General features: G+C 35.2%; 1 protein-coding gene across 4 annotated transcripts in view; it reads right to left on the bottom strand.

Annotated features, from left to right (window-relative positions):
* Positions 1-5,839: 5,839 nt before the first annotated feature.
* ODR4 (odr-4 GPCR localization factor homolog) overlaps positions 5,840-14,271 on the bottom strand; it is a 42,385-nt gene continuing 33,953 nt past the window's right edge. For 2 of the 4 annotated variants that reach the window (XM_007989158.3, XM_007989157.3), the window contains exons 13-14: positions 7,290-7,400; positions 5,840-6,130 (exon numbers count right to left, since the gene is read on the bottom strand). In XM_007989158.3, the coding sequence (XP_007987349.3) occupies positions 6,063-6,130; positions 7,290-7,400 (179 nt within the window). In that variant the 3' untranslated portion in view covers positions 5,840-6,062. Of the gene's footprint in view, positions 6,131-7,289; positions 7,401-8,015; positions 10,367-12,997; positions 13,081-14,271 lie in introns of those variants that run through there. The other 2 variants (XR_012091232.1, XR_012091233.1) reach the window with 2 other exon arrangements.

Below are 14,271 nucleotides of genomic sequence, written 5' to 3' on the forward strand. Positions count from 1 at the left end.
CTGATGTCATATTGAGATGAGACTTTAAGGTTTCCTGGGAGGTGGTGAAATAATTTTCCATCAGGAACATAAATTACTATGACCAGGGCGTACATTATAACTACCAAATATTTCTGCCGTTTCTTTCTTGCTCATGTATGCACGTCCCTTTCCCATCAAAAAAGGATTTATTTGCTTTTTTTTTTTTTTTTTTCCTTCTTTAATCTAGGTTGGCACTGTGGGTTACTTTGACCAATACAATGTGGTGAAAATAATGTTCTGGGACTTCCAAGCTAAGGCCCCAAGAGGACTTAGCTTCTACTTTCCTCTTCTTGAAATGCTTATACTTGGGGTGCTGCTTCTTGGATCCCAGCCATAAATGATAGCAAGCCCAGCCACCACGACTGGAAGAACTCCAAGTCCCATGGAGAAGCCACATAAACTGAAGTGTGGCAGCTGAATTCCCAGCTGATAGCCACCATTAACTGCCAGTCATGTGCATGAGTATCTCAGATGTTTCAAGCCCAGTCCAGCCCCTAGATAACTGCAGCTAAAGTCACCATCATGTGGAACGAAACCACCCAGCTGATTCCTATGAACTCACAGCAACTATGAGGCAAGTGAAATGGTTATTTTAAGCTAATTAACTTTGAGGGTAGTTTGTTAGTAACAGACAACCCCCCAAAATTCATGTTAGTGCCATTAAGTAAATGAAATGAAGATCAAGAAACCCATTACTCAAGAACCAAAGTATCACTAATATTGTTTTATGTATTCATGCGTTACACCTTGCCACTGTCCTGAATTTTATGACTCTTGTCAAAGTTTATCACAAATATACATATTCCTACATAATACAGTTTAGGTTTCTTTTACAGCTTTATAAAAACTGTAGCATACTGTATGTAGACTTCTGAGACTTGCTTTATCATTTTTACAATTACTCTAGGTTGTTGCATATAGGTCATTCTCCCCACTAAACAAAATTACAAAACCCCTAATTTATTTTTTGTTGTCAGTGGTCATTTGAGTGGTTAAAAACAGAGCTGCCATGAGCACTCTTGAGGTACACAGGTCCAAGAATTTCTCTAAGGCATTTATGTAGACGTAGACTGGTTAGGGTATGTGAATGCTTAACGCTAAGAGAGTGCCAAATTGCTTTCTGAGGAGCCTATCAGTTCAAAATCCTACCTGCAGCGTGAAAAACTGAAGCCCATCATCTTTATTGGTATTGTCATATCCTTTAATTTTTCAATCTATTGAATGCAAAATATTATTCATTATAGTTTTAATTAGCCAATCACTTAAGAGGTAAAACATCTTTTCATGTGTTTGGCCACATCCTCTGAAAATACTTAGTTTGTCTTTTGCTTATTTTTCTATAGGACAGTGATAAATAGAAGTGGTGGTCGGGTGCAGTGGCTCACGCCTGTAATCCCAGCACTTTAGGAGGCCAAGGCAGGTGGATTACCTCAGGTCAGGAGTTCAAGACCAGCCTGGACAACTTGGTGAAACCCTGTCTCTACTAAAAATATAAAAATTGGCCGAGTGTGGGAGCAGACACCTGTAATCCCAGCTACTTGGGAGGCTGAGGCAAGAGAATCGCTTGAACCCAGGAGGTGGAGATTGCAGTGAGCCAAGATCACGCAACTGCACTCCAGCCTGGGCGACAGAGCGAGACTCCATCTAAAAAACAAACAAACAAAAAAAAATAGCACAAGAAGTGGTGATAATAGCCACCTTTATGTTCCTGATTTTCAAAGTATACAACTTGGTCATGATGCAGTTTTAGTATGTCAACGTTTATTAATAGTGCTTTTGACTTTACAAGTATAAGTGCTATTAGCCTGTAATTTTCTTTTCTCCTACTGAATGTCTCTGATTTTAGTATCAGTAAGTTATATCAACCTCACACAATATGCTGGCAAGTATTCCCTCATTAGCTATTTTTGTCTGAAAGAGCTTGTATAAAATGTTGGAATTTTACCCCCCTTGAAAGAGGGGTAAAACTTACCTGTAAACCTGTGCCAGGTCTTGTCGAAAAGTTAATTATTGTTTACTATTCAACCTATGAATAAGTATATTCAGCTTTTCTATTTCTTCTTGAGCCAATTTAAGTAAATTGCAATTTTCTGGAGTTTGGTCTATTTTGTCTAAGTTTTCAAATACATTAGCATTAAGATGTTCCTGGTAGTCACTTTTTCATCCCTGCTTTATCAATGGATTCAGACCGCTTTTTCAATCTTTACGTTGTGTTCCATTTCATCTTGTTCAATTATGCCAGTTTTACTGTTTTGTCATGAAAACAACTTTGACATGTAATTCTTCATCATTTTCTAATTTATTGATTTATTCCCTTGCCTGTAGCTTCTTGCTTCTACATTGCTTTTGCTATTTTCTAAGTTACACATCTAGTCTTTTCCCTTAAGCATTTAAAGCCACTTCCCTCAAAGTGCTGTTTTAGCTGTAATATCCAATTAAAAAAATATATATATATTACTTGTAACTAGGTTTCAAGTATTTCCTTTTTTCCTTTGTGACGATTTAAACATGTAAATGTAAGACTTTAAAAAATTTAACCTTTATTACTGACCTCCACTTGCTTCTGATTATCCATTTAATACCAATTATTTGATGTTTCGTAACTTGCTTACGCCTAAAATACATGGTCAATTTTTGCTAATATACAATGCTTAAGAAAAATATTCTCTGTTTAATACATTGTTCTAAATGTTTATTGACTCGATATTAAGAAGGCTTTCCCTAATTCTTTATCATTAATTAGTTGTTGAAATCTCCCATTGTTGTTCAATTTGTTGCTTCAGCCCTATTGTTGCTTCAGTTCATACATTTTGAGGCCATTTCATATGGTAAAGGCACACTGAAAATTGTTATATATACCTAGTAAATTGATCCTTTAACTATTTTTAATGGACTTCTCAATCTTTAATATCATAAATCTAATTATTTTAATATCACTAAAGCTACACGAGTTTTTAGTATTTACCTACTTCATTTTTAAAAAATATTTACTTTCAACCTCCTCATGTCTAATATTTTAGGTGTTTTAAAAAGCCTAGTTGGGTTTTTTTAAAAATCTGACCAATGCTATCATTTAATCGGGTAATTGTCTATTCATAATTAATATTAGACTTGTTATTATTATCTTACTTTCTAACTTCACTCCCCCACCTCCATTATTTCTTCCTTTATTTGTACTAGGTTATTGCATACCTATTCTGTATTTTAAAGTTCTTTTCCTTTGGAATGATTCATCCCCTATCTTTTTTTTTTTTCTTTGAGATGGGGTCTCACTCTGTCACCCACACTGGAGTGCAGTGGCATGATCTCGGCTCACTGCAACTGTCACCTCCCCGGTTCAAGTGATTCTCGCACCTCACCCTCCAGAGTAGCTGGGATTACAGGCACTTGCCATCACGCCCGGCTAATTTTTGTGCATTTTGGTAGAACGGGGTTTCACCATGTTGGCCAGGCTGGTCTCAAACTCCTGACCCCAAGTGATCTGCCCGCCTCAGTCTCCCAAAATGCTGATTATAGGTGTGAGCCACAGTGCCTGGCCAATCCCCTATCTATTCTTGTGGCAGTTACCCCTGAACTCTGATTACATATATTTATTTTAACATAGTCAATTTTAAGGTTAAACAGTATCTTAACCAGTTTTCTGAATAAAAAACCTCAGAACACTCTAATTCCAATCACCCTTCTGCCAGCCAACCGCTATTATCCAGTTTTTCAATTATATCCTTACTTAAAAATTCCACATTATTAATGTTGCATAACATTTATTTAGTTTTACATTTGTTTACAATTTCTTATAAACACTTTTCATTATAATTGTTTTATCCAAACAGTTTAAATTTACTTATGCTAGTTTTTCAATTTCAGATCATCCTTTTAGAATCATTTTCCTTCTTGAAGATCATCCTTTTGTAGTCTCTTTACTGAAGTTCTGCTGAGGATAACATCTGTTTTTCATCTCAGCCTGTGTTTGTTTCAGTTTCACTTGTTGCAAATTCTAAGCTAACAGTTTTTCTCAGAAGTCTACCCTCTTTTGGGTACATCGTTGCTGTTAGGAAGCCTACTAAGTATTTGACTGTCTTGCCTTCACTGATGATGATCTTTTTCTCCCCATGGTTGCTTTTAAAATTTTCTCTTTGGTATCTTATCATTTACAATACCTTGAGTCTAGGCCTGGATTTTATTTAAATATATGTTTGGTATATATTGTGCTTTCTGAAGCTATGAATTCATGTTTTTCCAACAAATTTGGAAAATCGTGTTATCTTTTCAAGTATGCCTCTCCTTCATTCTCTAAATTCTCTCCTTCTAGTACTCCTAGTCTTTATAATTCTTCCCTCCAAATCTCTTAACTTTCTAATGTTTTCTAGCTCCTTCTTTCTGCTCGCTGCTCACTGGGTAATTTTAGATCCAGCTTATAGTTCACTTGTCTCTTCAGCTGAGTCTAATAAAATATTCACCATGTCTGAGGGCTTTTTTCTTATTTCAATAAATATTTCTCATTTCTAGGAATTCTATTTGTTTCTTTTTCAGATCTGCCTGTGGTTCCAACTTCATTTCTTATGTTGGTGATGAAACCTTGAATAACTGAGTTCAATGTTTATTTTTTCTACAGCTTCCTTGTCATGTTAGTTTGTTTCAACTTGTGCCTGTGATCTCTAGTCATAATATACTACTACTTGATAACAATCTATAGGAATCTTGGAACTAAATTAGGAATGTTTCCCTCTTGCCTGTGCCAGGAGCTACAGCACTACAAACTGAGGGCCACTGAACCTTCTTTAACTGTCCTCTCTACGGCAGCATCTCAGATTCAGATGTCTTCTTGTTTCTGATTTGAGGCAAACTGAATATGGCAGTGTTGCTATTGGTATCTGCCATCCAGACAAGCATAGTCCACTTGTATGGTCAATACAGTATTCATGACTCCTAACTTAAAATGCATCCATTTCTTGTGGCAGAGGAAAGGTAGAAGTATAGAAGTATGGTTCTTGAAAGTTCTCCTACTTCCCGTGAACCTATTCAAAAGCAGATTTTATTCAGGATCTAGTTGTTTCACAATACCTAGTCTAACATACCTGCTGGAAGCAAAGTCTTATTTTGTATATTAAGCATATTAAAACAGTTATATAGTAACCTGAGAAAGCACATATTTTATGTCATTTCTTACTAATGGGACCTCTCTGGAAAGGTTCCCTACCCCTTGATCAGAACAAAACACACAGTATATAGGAACTGAGTGCACGTTAGAAAACTCCTAGAAGATGAGCTTATCGTAAGGTTGTTGTTTCACTTGGTAGAAATTTCTCCTAGTGCTCTATTACTAAGACATTGCATCAACACTGACTGTTCAAATTACTATTTTTTTTTTTTTACTTTTTAAATTTACTTATTTATTTTAGAGACAAGGTCTCATTTTGTCACCCAGGCTGGAGTACAGTAGTGCGATCATAGCTCGCTGCGGCCTCAAACTCCTGGGCTCAAGTGATCTTCTCACTTCAGCCTCCAAGTAGTTGCAAGTAGTTGGGACTAAAGCTGCATGCCACCATGTCCAGCTAATTTTTTTTTTTTCCAGTAGAGACAGAATCTCATTATGTCATCCGGGCTGGTCTCCAACTCCCTCCTAGCCCCAGGTGATCCTCCTGCCTCAGCCTCCCAAAGCATTGAGATTATAGGTGTGAGCCACCATGCCTCTGTTCAACTTTTTCATGTCCTGATTAATATGTGATTCAGATTAGTAAGACTAAAATCTATGATCATATTCCATCATTTTGAACCTTTTAAAAAATATATAATAATGATTTGTTACATGCAGCTTCCATCTAGATGCATAACTTTATTTCTGGAAATGTGGGCCACCTACAATGTAAAGCAGACTAAACAAGGCAGCTTGTGATTTCATTTTAATCAGAAACACACCAAATAGGCATCATGGCAGCAGATCTGGCTGCTACTGTTTTAAATACAGATGGATTAACATCTTTATTATTCATAATTATCTGTCAGTGTTCTCTGGATGATCAAGAAACTCTTTGTGCCTCACCCTAATCACTGAAGTAATGAAAGGAGATACCAGCAGCAAGGACTGCAACTGTAAATGCTGCAATCACACCTAAAAGTAAAACAAACACAGAACAAATGAAAATGGAATGAGCAAAAGAAAGGCCAAACTAATCCTAGGCTCTGAAATGTGGGTAACTGATGGGCCTAAAAAACAACAATACACAAACACACAAACACACAATCTTACATACACATACATATGTATATACTAAAAGGCAGCAACATCTTAGAGAAAAATATAGTCATAAGTTGAAGAACTAGACTTCGAATGTTGGACAAAGTATCTTTCTTGCACAAATGTGCACTGAGACGTATCTAAGAGAAAAAAATAACAAACACTTTAAAGGGCTTATATAAATATTTTTATTGGCATACCAGCTGTCTTATGCTACTTAGGTTAAAAAAAAAAAGGCAGTTCCAGTAGGCAGCAGTTCTCAAGCATTATAACGTAAAGCCACTTGTGTAACTTGTGTAGCTACTGAAAACTGCAGAAGTCCATGTTCAACCATTATAAAATCTAAGAATTAATATGTCTAAGTAGTAACTTTTATTTTTTCCTGATTATAGTAAGCTAAAGAAAGAAACTGGCCACAGTAGTCCAGACAGACACACACACACACGTACAAAAAAATTAATTAAATTTATCTAATGAATGACAAGAACTACAATTAAATCTTCTGACTCCTAACTCTCAGTCAGAAGTCTTAATACTTAGTATTTCTCAAATTGTTACCCCATTAAACAATAGTCTGCATGTTCCTTGTTCAAAAAGTCTGAAAATGTTAAAATAATTCTGCATTTCTTAGAGCCTTTAAAATATAAAAATACATTATAAAATTCCTGACTTGAATTTGACATTTTTTGTCATAGAACACACATCAAAATCTCCTGTGATAGTAATTCTAGGAATACCAGTTTGTAAAACATTAGCCCTACTATACTAACTGATTCCCAAAACTCTGCATTTTTTTCTTTTAAGAATGTTTTAAAAATTAATAGGATGTGTCATCTTTGAGGGCACTTGGATGACAATGTATGAATTATAAATCTTTCTATCTCTAGGGCCTGGCACTTTCCATAATACCCAATAAATACTGTTAAGTCTAGCAATCTTAAGAAAGCAAAATGAAATACAAAAATTTTAAAGTAACAAGAAAACTCAAATCTAAATATGTTTTCAGTGTTATCAAAGAAGTAAAATTAAATACCTATGTTTTGCTGAATTTTCAGTAACATTGTAGTTTTAATTGGTTGTTTTGGTTGTTCATCATCTGTGTTGTCCAATGAAGCTTGACAATTCATAGAGGAACTCATACAAGCTGAAAGAGTATAATAATAATAAATTTCACATAAAATAAGGATTAACACATGAAACTGAGTTTTAAAGAACATTATAAAAACCGTACAATCAACACCATTTTCATTCTACTTGTTTTTTATATAATAATGAATTTGCTCATTATCAATTGTAGGTGAATTAAATTTAATAGAATATATGTCAAATTGACAGTTTTCAAAACAATGTAGCTTTATCATTGAACTAAATCAGAGGGCCACACAGCCAGTTCTGAATGACTTTCAAAAACTGTAATTTGTTGGTCAGGCGTGGTGGCTGACGCGTGTAATCCCAGCACTTTGGGAGGCTGAGGCAGGCAGAATGCCTGAGCTCAGGAGTTCAAGACCAGCCTGGGCAACATGGTGAAACCCTGTCTCTACTAAAATACAAAACATTAGCCGGGCGTGGTGGCATGCACCTGCAGTCCCAGTTACTTGGGAGGCTGGGGCAGGAGAACTGCTTGAACCTGGGAGATGGAGGTTGCAGCGAGCCGAGGTCATGCCACTGCACTCCAGCCTGGGTGAAAGAGTGAGACTCTGTCTCAAAAAATAATAATAATAATAATAATTTGTTTACTATATAGTAGTAAATTTATACCAAAATTCATAGCAGAGTAAACTTCACTCCTGAGATTTACTTTTTTTTTTTTGAGACAGAGTCCTACTCTGTCACCGAGGCTGGAATGCAGTGGCATCATCTCAGCTCACTGCAACCTCCGCCTCCCAGGTTCAAGTGATTCTCTTGCCTCAACCTCCTGAGTAGCTGGGATTACAGCTGCCTGCCACCACACCCGGCTAATCTTTGCATTTTAATTTATTTTATTTATTTATTTGAGACAGAGTCTTGCTCTGTCGCCTAAGCTGTAGTGCAATGGCGTGATCTCAGCTCACTGCAACCTCCACCTCCCAGGTTCAAGCAATTCTCCCGCCTCAGCCTCCTGAGTAGCTGGGACTACAGGGGTGCGCCACTACGCCCCACTAACTTTTGTATTTTTAGTAAGACGGGGTTTTGCCATGTTGGTCTGGCTGGTCCCCAACTCCTGACCTCAGGTAACGAGCCCACTTTGGCCTCCCAAAATGCTGGGATTACAGCCATGAGCCACCACGCCCGGCCTAGTTTTTGTATTTTTAGTAGAGACAGGATTTCACCACGTTGGCCAGGCTGGTCTCCAACTCCTGACCACAAGGGATCTGCCGCCTCAACCTCCCAAAGTGCTGGGATCACACAGTGGGTGGGAGCCACCGTGCCGAGCCTAATTTATATCATTATTGGTGGTTTTAGCAATTAATACTTTCAAATAATTAGATATTAATAATAAAACCAGTGACTAGCACATTGCAGTACATGGGCCTCTGGCTCATGACCTATTTTTGTAAAAGCTTTTAAACTAAAAATCTATTTTTTATATTTTTAAAACACTGTAAAAAAAGAAAAGAATATGTGAAAAAGACCTTATGTGGCTCACAAAGCCTAAAATATTTATTTGCACAAAAAAATCTGCTGACTCTTGATCCAACTTGAAATTTAAACTATGATAAAAATTTTGACCTTAAAACAACTCTGAATGGTAAGCAAGGCAAGGACATCATCACATTTTACAAATGGAAAACATAACCTGGAAGGTTAAAGTGCGTATTTGACCATCACAGGCATTTGACTGATTTGTACACAAGTTCTCTTTCTACTTCATTATGCTGACAGCAATTTATGTAGGTTAGCCTATCTGAATTTATTTAATGCTCAATGAAAGTGTGTGAACTGACAGCATCCTCAGAGACCACACAGGCTAATAGTTTTCAATTTTTTTCCCCTAGGACTGAAGAATCCTACGAAAACAAAGAAAATCTGACAGAAATTCCCAGCGTGTAAAAAAGATGAAAGTATGCTAGCCAGGCTGAAGCTGGGAGGGAGGACTCCTGGAGTCAGACCAGCTCCTTACTTCTATCCTAGAGGTGACAGAAGAATGCTACTCTATAGAACTCTAGGGAACTAGGTTATGAAAGCAACTACTTTAGATTGATCTGTTTATTTACGCTCACCACTCTCCAAAAAAGAGAGAGAGAACTCAAGAGAGATAGTAAATATTATTGTTTAAATTTAAAGTAAAATAGCTTATTGTTGAATTTACAATGTTCTTACAGACATCTTTGCACCCCAATATACTAGCACAAGTTCAAATGAATGACATATAAACTTACTGAAATAGGTATCTATGATACCAAAATGGATGAAAAAGAAAAAAAAAATTACCTACTTGTCATTAATTTCTCATAAAGTTTGATTTTCATAAATAATTCCTAGTAACTATCTTATTAGAATCAAGGACGCCACCATTCTTTTTTTTCTTCTTCAAGTATACAACTAAAATACTTTAAAAACAAAAAACAAAAACACCCTCCCCGCCTTTTTCTTTCTATTCTCACATGAAACCAGTCACAAAGAACAACAAATTCTTATGAACTGTCTCTAGGAATATCTAGTTTTCTATATTTCCAATTTCTAGGTTTCTCAAGGGCTATAATACCTCGGTTCCAGACTATATTAGCCTAGTAATTTAAAATTTCTTCCAACTTCAGTCCATAGGTCTAAAAGTTGAATGGCTAATACAATTTTACGTTAAATAAAAACAAAAACAACATTTGGCTCTATGAGCAAATATCTCTGTTAAAAAGGTATTTTTTGGCTGGGCACGGTGGCTCACACTTGTAAATCCCAGCACTTCGGGAGGCCAAGGTGGGCGGGTCACGAGGTCAGAAGATTGAGACCATCCTAGCTAACATGGTGAAACCCCATCTCTACTAAAAATACAAAAAAAATTAGCCGGGTGTGGTAGCAGGTACCTGTAGTCCCAGCTACTCAGGAGGCTGATGCAGGAGAATGGCGTGAACTCAGGAGGCGGAGCTTGCAGTGAGCCAAGATAGTGCCAGTGCACTCCAGCCTGGGCTCCGTCTCAAAAAAAAAAAAAAGATTTATTTTTTATTCCCCCATATTTGGGCCAATAAAATCCTTATATCAGATAACAAACAAAAATAATGGATGGTGTGAATTATACCTATTTGCTATAGCAACTTTATTACTTGAATACTTGCATACAAAAAAAATTGTTTTAGTTGTCATATTACTTATATATTTTACATTGAATATTACATATGAAGATCAGGCTCTAGAAGATCGTACTCTGCACAAATAATTTACTTTTATAAAAGGCATTCCATTGCCCTGCTATTTCCATTTTTAAATCTGTCATATAAAATCATGTGGTTTGACACAAATTTGAGATGATTTTACTGAAGCAGAATGTTTTTCAATAATGAAAATAGCAATTTATTTGTTTATTTTTGGTGGAGGCTTGTAGGATTTTTAAATCAAATCTTAGGCACTGTGTTATTTCACCAATATTTTAATATATTACATGAAATTTAAATACAAATAACACAGTGATTCAATACAACATTAGATCTCAACCATTCCTTAAAACCAAGTAATTTTAAATTCAGACAAATCGAAAATTGATCATTATTGTTAAGAAAGTATTCTTCTTGAGCAGCTGTCAAAAAGATAGACAAAACAAGGGCTGTGAATGCATGCAAAAGTTGCAGACATGTTCAGATTTCATTCCAAGCTGCTGATAGGTAAGAAGGACTATTTAAAAGCTTAAAATGAAATGTTAAGACTTGAACTCCTTCGTTGGCTGTGTTCTTCCTATCCCTAAATCCTAAATTACTGATGTATAATTATAGTCAGCGATGTAGCCATAAAATTGTATCTTCAGTATTACTCATTTTTCTTTTATAATTGTCAATGTTTAACCAAATGACAAAAATTAATTTCAGCTCTGATATTGGCAAAGAAGAGGTTCACCAGATTTTAAAGGTGTGACTTCAAAATTTTTTAGATGGTACTATTGATAAAAGTACATTGAAATTATTAAGTTAATGTCAACTAGGAAATGACTAACACAGCTAAGAAATTTTAAAGCCAGTTATCCCTCACCTCAAGTGAGTCATTTTGACAAACAAATTGTTCCTCATCTCTTAAGTCATTTAAAAGTATGTTATTTTAAGATACTTACTTGGCAAATATGTATTTTAAACATAGCAACCATTTGGTAACCATACTATAGAACAGAAATAAGTAATAATCAGGTAAATAATATAAGTTGAGCATCCCTTACCTGAAATGATTTTTTTTTCAAATTTTGGATTATTTGCATTATATTTACTGGTTGAGCATCCCTAATCTGAAATCCAAAACCCAAAATGTTCTAATGAGCATATTTCCTTTGAGTATCATGTTGGTGCTCAAAAAGTTTCTAATTTTGGAGCATTTTGTGTTTCAGACTTTCAGATCAGGGATACTCAACCTGTAATGTTAAATACTTAGAAGATAAAGCAAAATGTTTATAGCAAATTTAACGTTCCTAAATGTGTAGTAATTGATTCCAATTTCTGAATTTGAACATTTGAGCTCCACTTTTTTGTGGTTTATTTTATATGGAAACTCTAATTTCAAATATTTAGGAAAACTTACACATATTATAAAACATTTTCATACTTTAACATTAATATTTTTCATTACAAGTCAGAGGTTCAGTATTTAAAAGCCTAATAATGTGTTAATATCATCTCTGTTTAGAAAGTATTTTCCCTAACAGTTTTACCAAATTCTCACAGCAACCCCAAGAGAATCTAGGACTCAGAGGGGACTTCTTTAAGGTTAGTTCTAAGTGGCAGGCCTGGATTCCTGGACATTATCTTCGTAAAATTGTGGCATCTAATATCTTTGAGTAAATGAATAAATGAGTAAATGAGTGAATAAGTGCGTATAATTCTTAAAAAAAAATAGGATGTTTATGTAAAGGCACTTAATTTTTCTATTAAAATGTATGTTTTTATTCTATTGTTTGAGAATGTGTTCTTTATAATAAATATGCATAATTACTAAATCATTCCTTCCAATTTAACAAATGCTTGATGAAGCAAAACTAATATACTTCTAGGTAAGTCATATTCTTGGTTGTAATATATCTCATACCAGTGTTCAATTCCTAAAAAGCTACTTTTACTTGTATTCATCCTTCAAAATGAACTCAAATGTCACCTGCTCTAAGAAGCTTTCCCTGAGTCCCTTACAGAGATAGTGCCTCTGCTAAGAGTTCTGACGCTTCTCTGTTCATTCTTGTTATAGAGTTATTAGTGGTTTTAGCAATTAATAATTTCAAATAATTAGATATTAATAATAAAGCCACAGATCAGCACATTATAGCACATGGGCCACTTTGTTTTGGAATAACTCATTTCTTTGTATTTTCCATTGCACTGTGGGCTTCTTGAGAGTCAGGACTATATATTTTATCTGTAGAATCCTAATACATAATAGGCAACCAAGAATAGATATCACTCACTCACTCACTCACTCACTCACTCGAGATTCATGTAAGTTTCAAAAACAGGGCAGAGTCCTGAAAAGATCATACCTACCATACTGAAATATCTTCAATACGTTATACAATATTAGAAAAATGTGTAATATCATCTAGAAACCATGAGTTTAATATGGCATACATGTAAGTATACACACCTAAACTTTCCAAATTGCTGTTTTGCTTCCTTTGTTCTTGTAATATTAAACTCTTCCTACTGTTAATCCATCTCTATACTAGACTGTCAGCATAAAAAAGAGAAATATAGACAGTAAATAATTTTTAAATACAGTGTGAAACATATAACTAAGTTTTAATATTAAAGGTTTATGAAAATTAAAATCCATAAATCAGACATATGTATTAATATTTATATATTATCTAAGATTTTAAAGTTATTTTAAGGTATTTCATATTTACTGGTTCATGCGAATATTTAACAAGGTGCAAATAATGCTAATGATAAAGTTTACTGAGGGAACTCAAGAAAGAGGATTAAAATATATTTAGTATATATATAAACAGTTCATTAGAGAATAGCATTTATATCTGACAATAATGGATAAAAAGTGTATTGTTTTGAGGCTAAAATTAAAACTTTTATTTATTTGCAAAAGTAAACATCATTCAAAACTATGAAACTTTCAACACAAGAAGGATTATACACTCTATAGAGCATCAATTTATAAAACTGGTATGTGCTTTCAGTGACCTTTCAGTTGAAGTGAAACATAAAAGTAGTACAGGTTGAGTATTCCTTGTCCAAAATGCTTGGGACCGTGTTTCAGATTTCAGATTTTTTTGAATTCTGAAATATCTGCAGTACACCAATTTAGCATTCCTAATCCAAAAATCCAAAATCTGAAATGCTCTACTGAATATTTCCTTTGAGTATATCGGTGCTCAAAAAGGTTCAAATTTTGGAGCATTTCAGATTTTAGATTTTCAGATTAGGGATACTCAACTGCAATAAAGAATACAAAAAGGGAAATAATTTACTAAATTTTTTTTTTTTTTTTTGAGGCAGAGTCTTCTTTCTGTCGCCCAGGCTGGAGTGCAGTGGCGCGATCTCGGCTCACTGCGAGCTCCGCCTCCCGGGTTCACGCCATTCTCCTGCCTCAGCCTCCCAAGTAGCTGGGTTTACAGGCATGCGCCACCATGCCCGGCTAACTTTGTATTTTTAGTAGAAATGGGGTTTCTCCATGTTGGTCAGGCTGGTCTTGAACTCATGACCTAAGGTGATCCACCCGCCTCAGCCTCCCAAAGTGCTGGGACTACAGGCATGAGCCATCGTGCCTGGTCCACTAAAATTTTAATACAGGAATGCCAAAACTTTGTTACTGTATATTGTAGATTTCTGGTAATGCCTATAATAGAGACTTTTTTCTGATTAAATTACTAACCAAATCACTGGAGACCCTAAAATTCTCAT

The sequence above is a fragment of the Chlorocebus sabaeus genome, chromosome 25 (assembly GCF_047675955.1).
Source record: "Chlorocebus sabaeus isolate Y175 chromosome 25, mChlSab1.0.hap1, whole genome shotgun sequence".
NCBI lineage: Eukaryota > Metazoa > Chordata > Mammalia > Primates > Cercopithecidae > Chlorocebus > Chlorocebus sabaeus.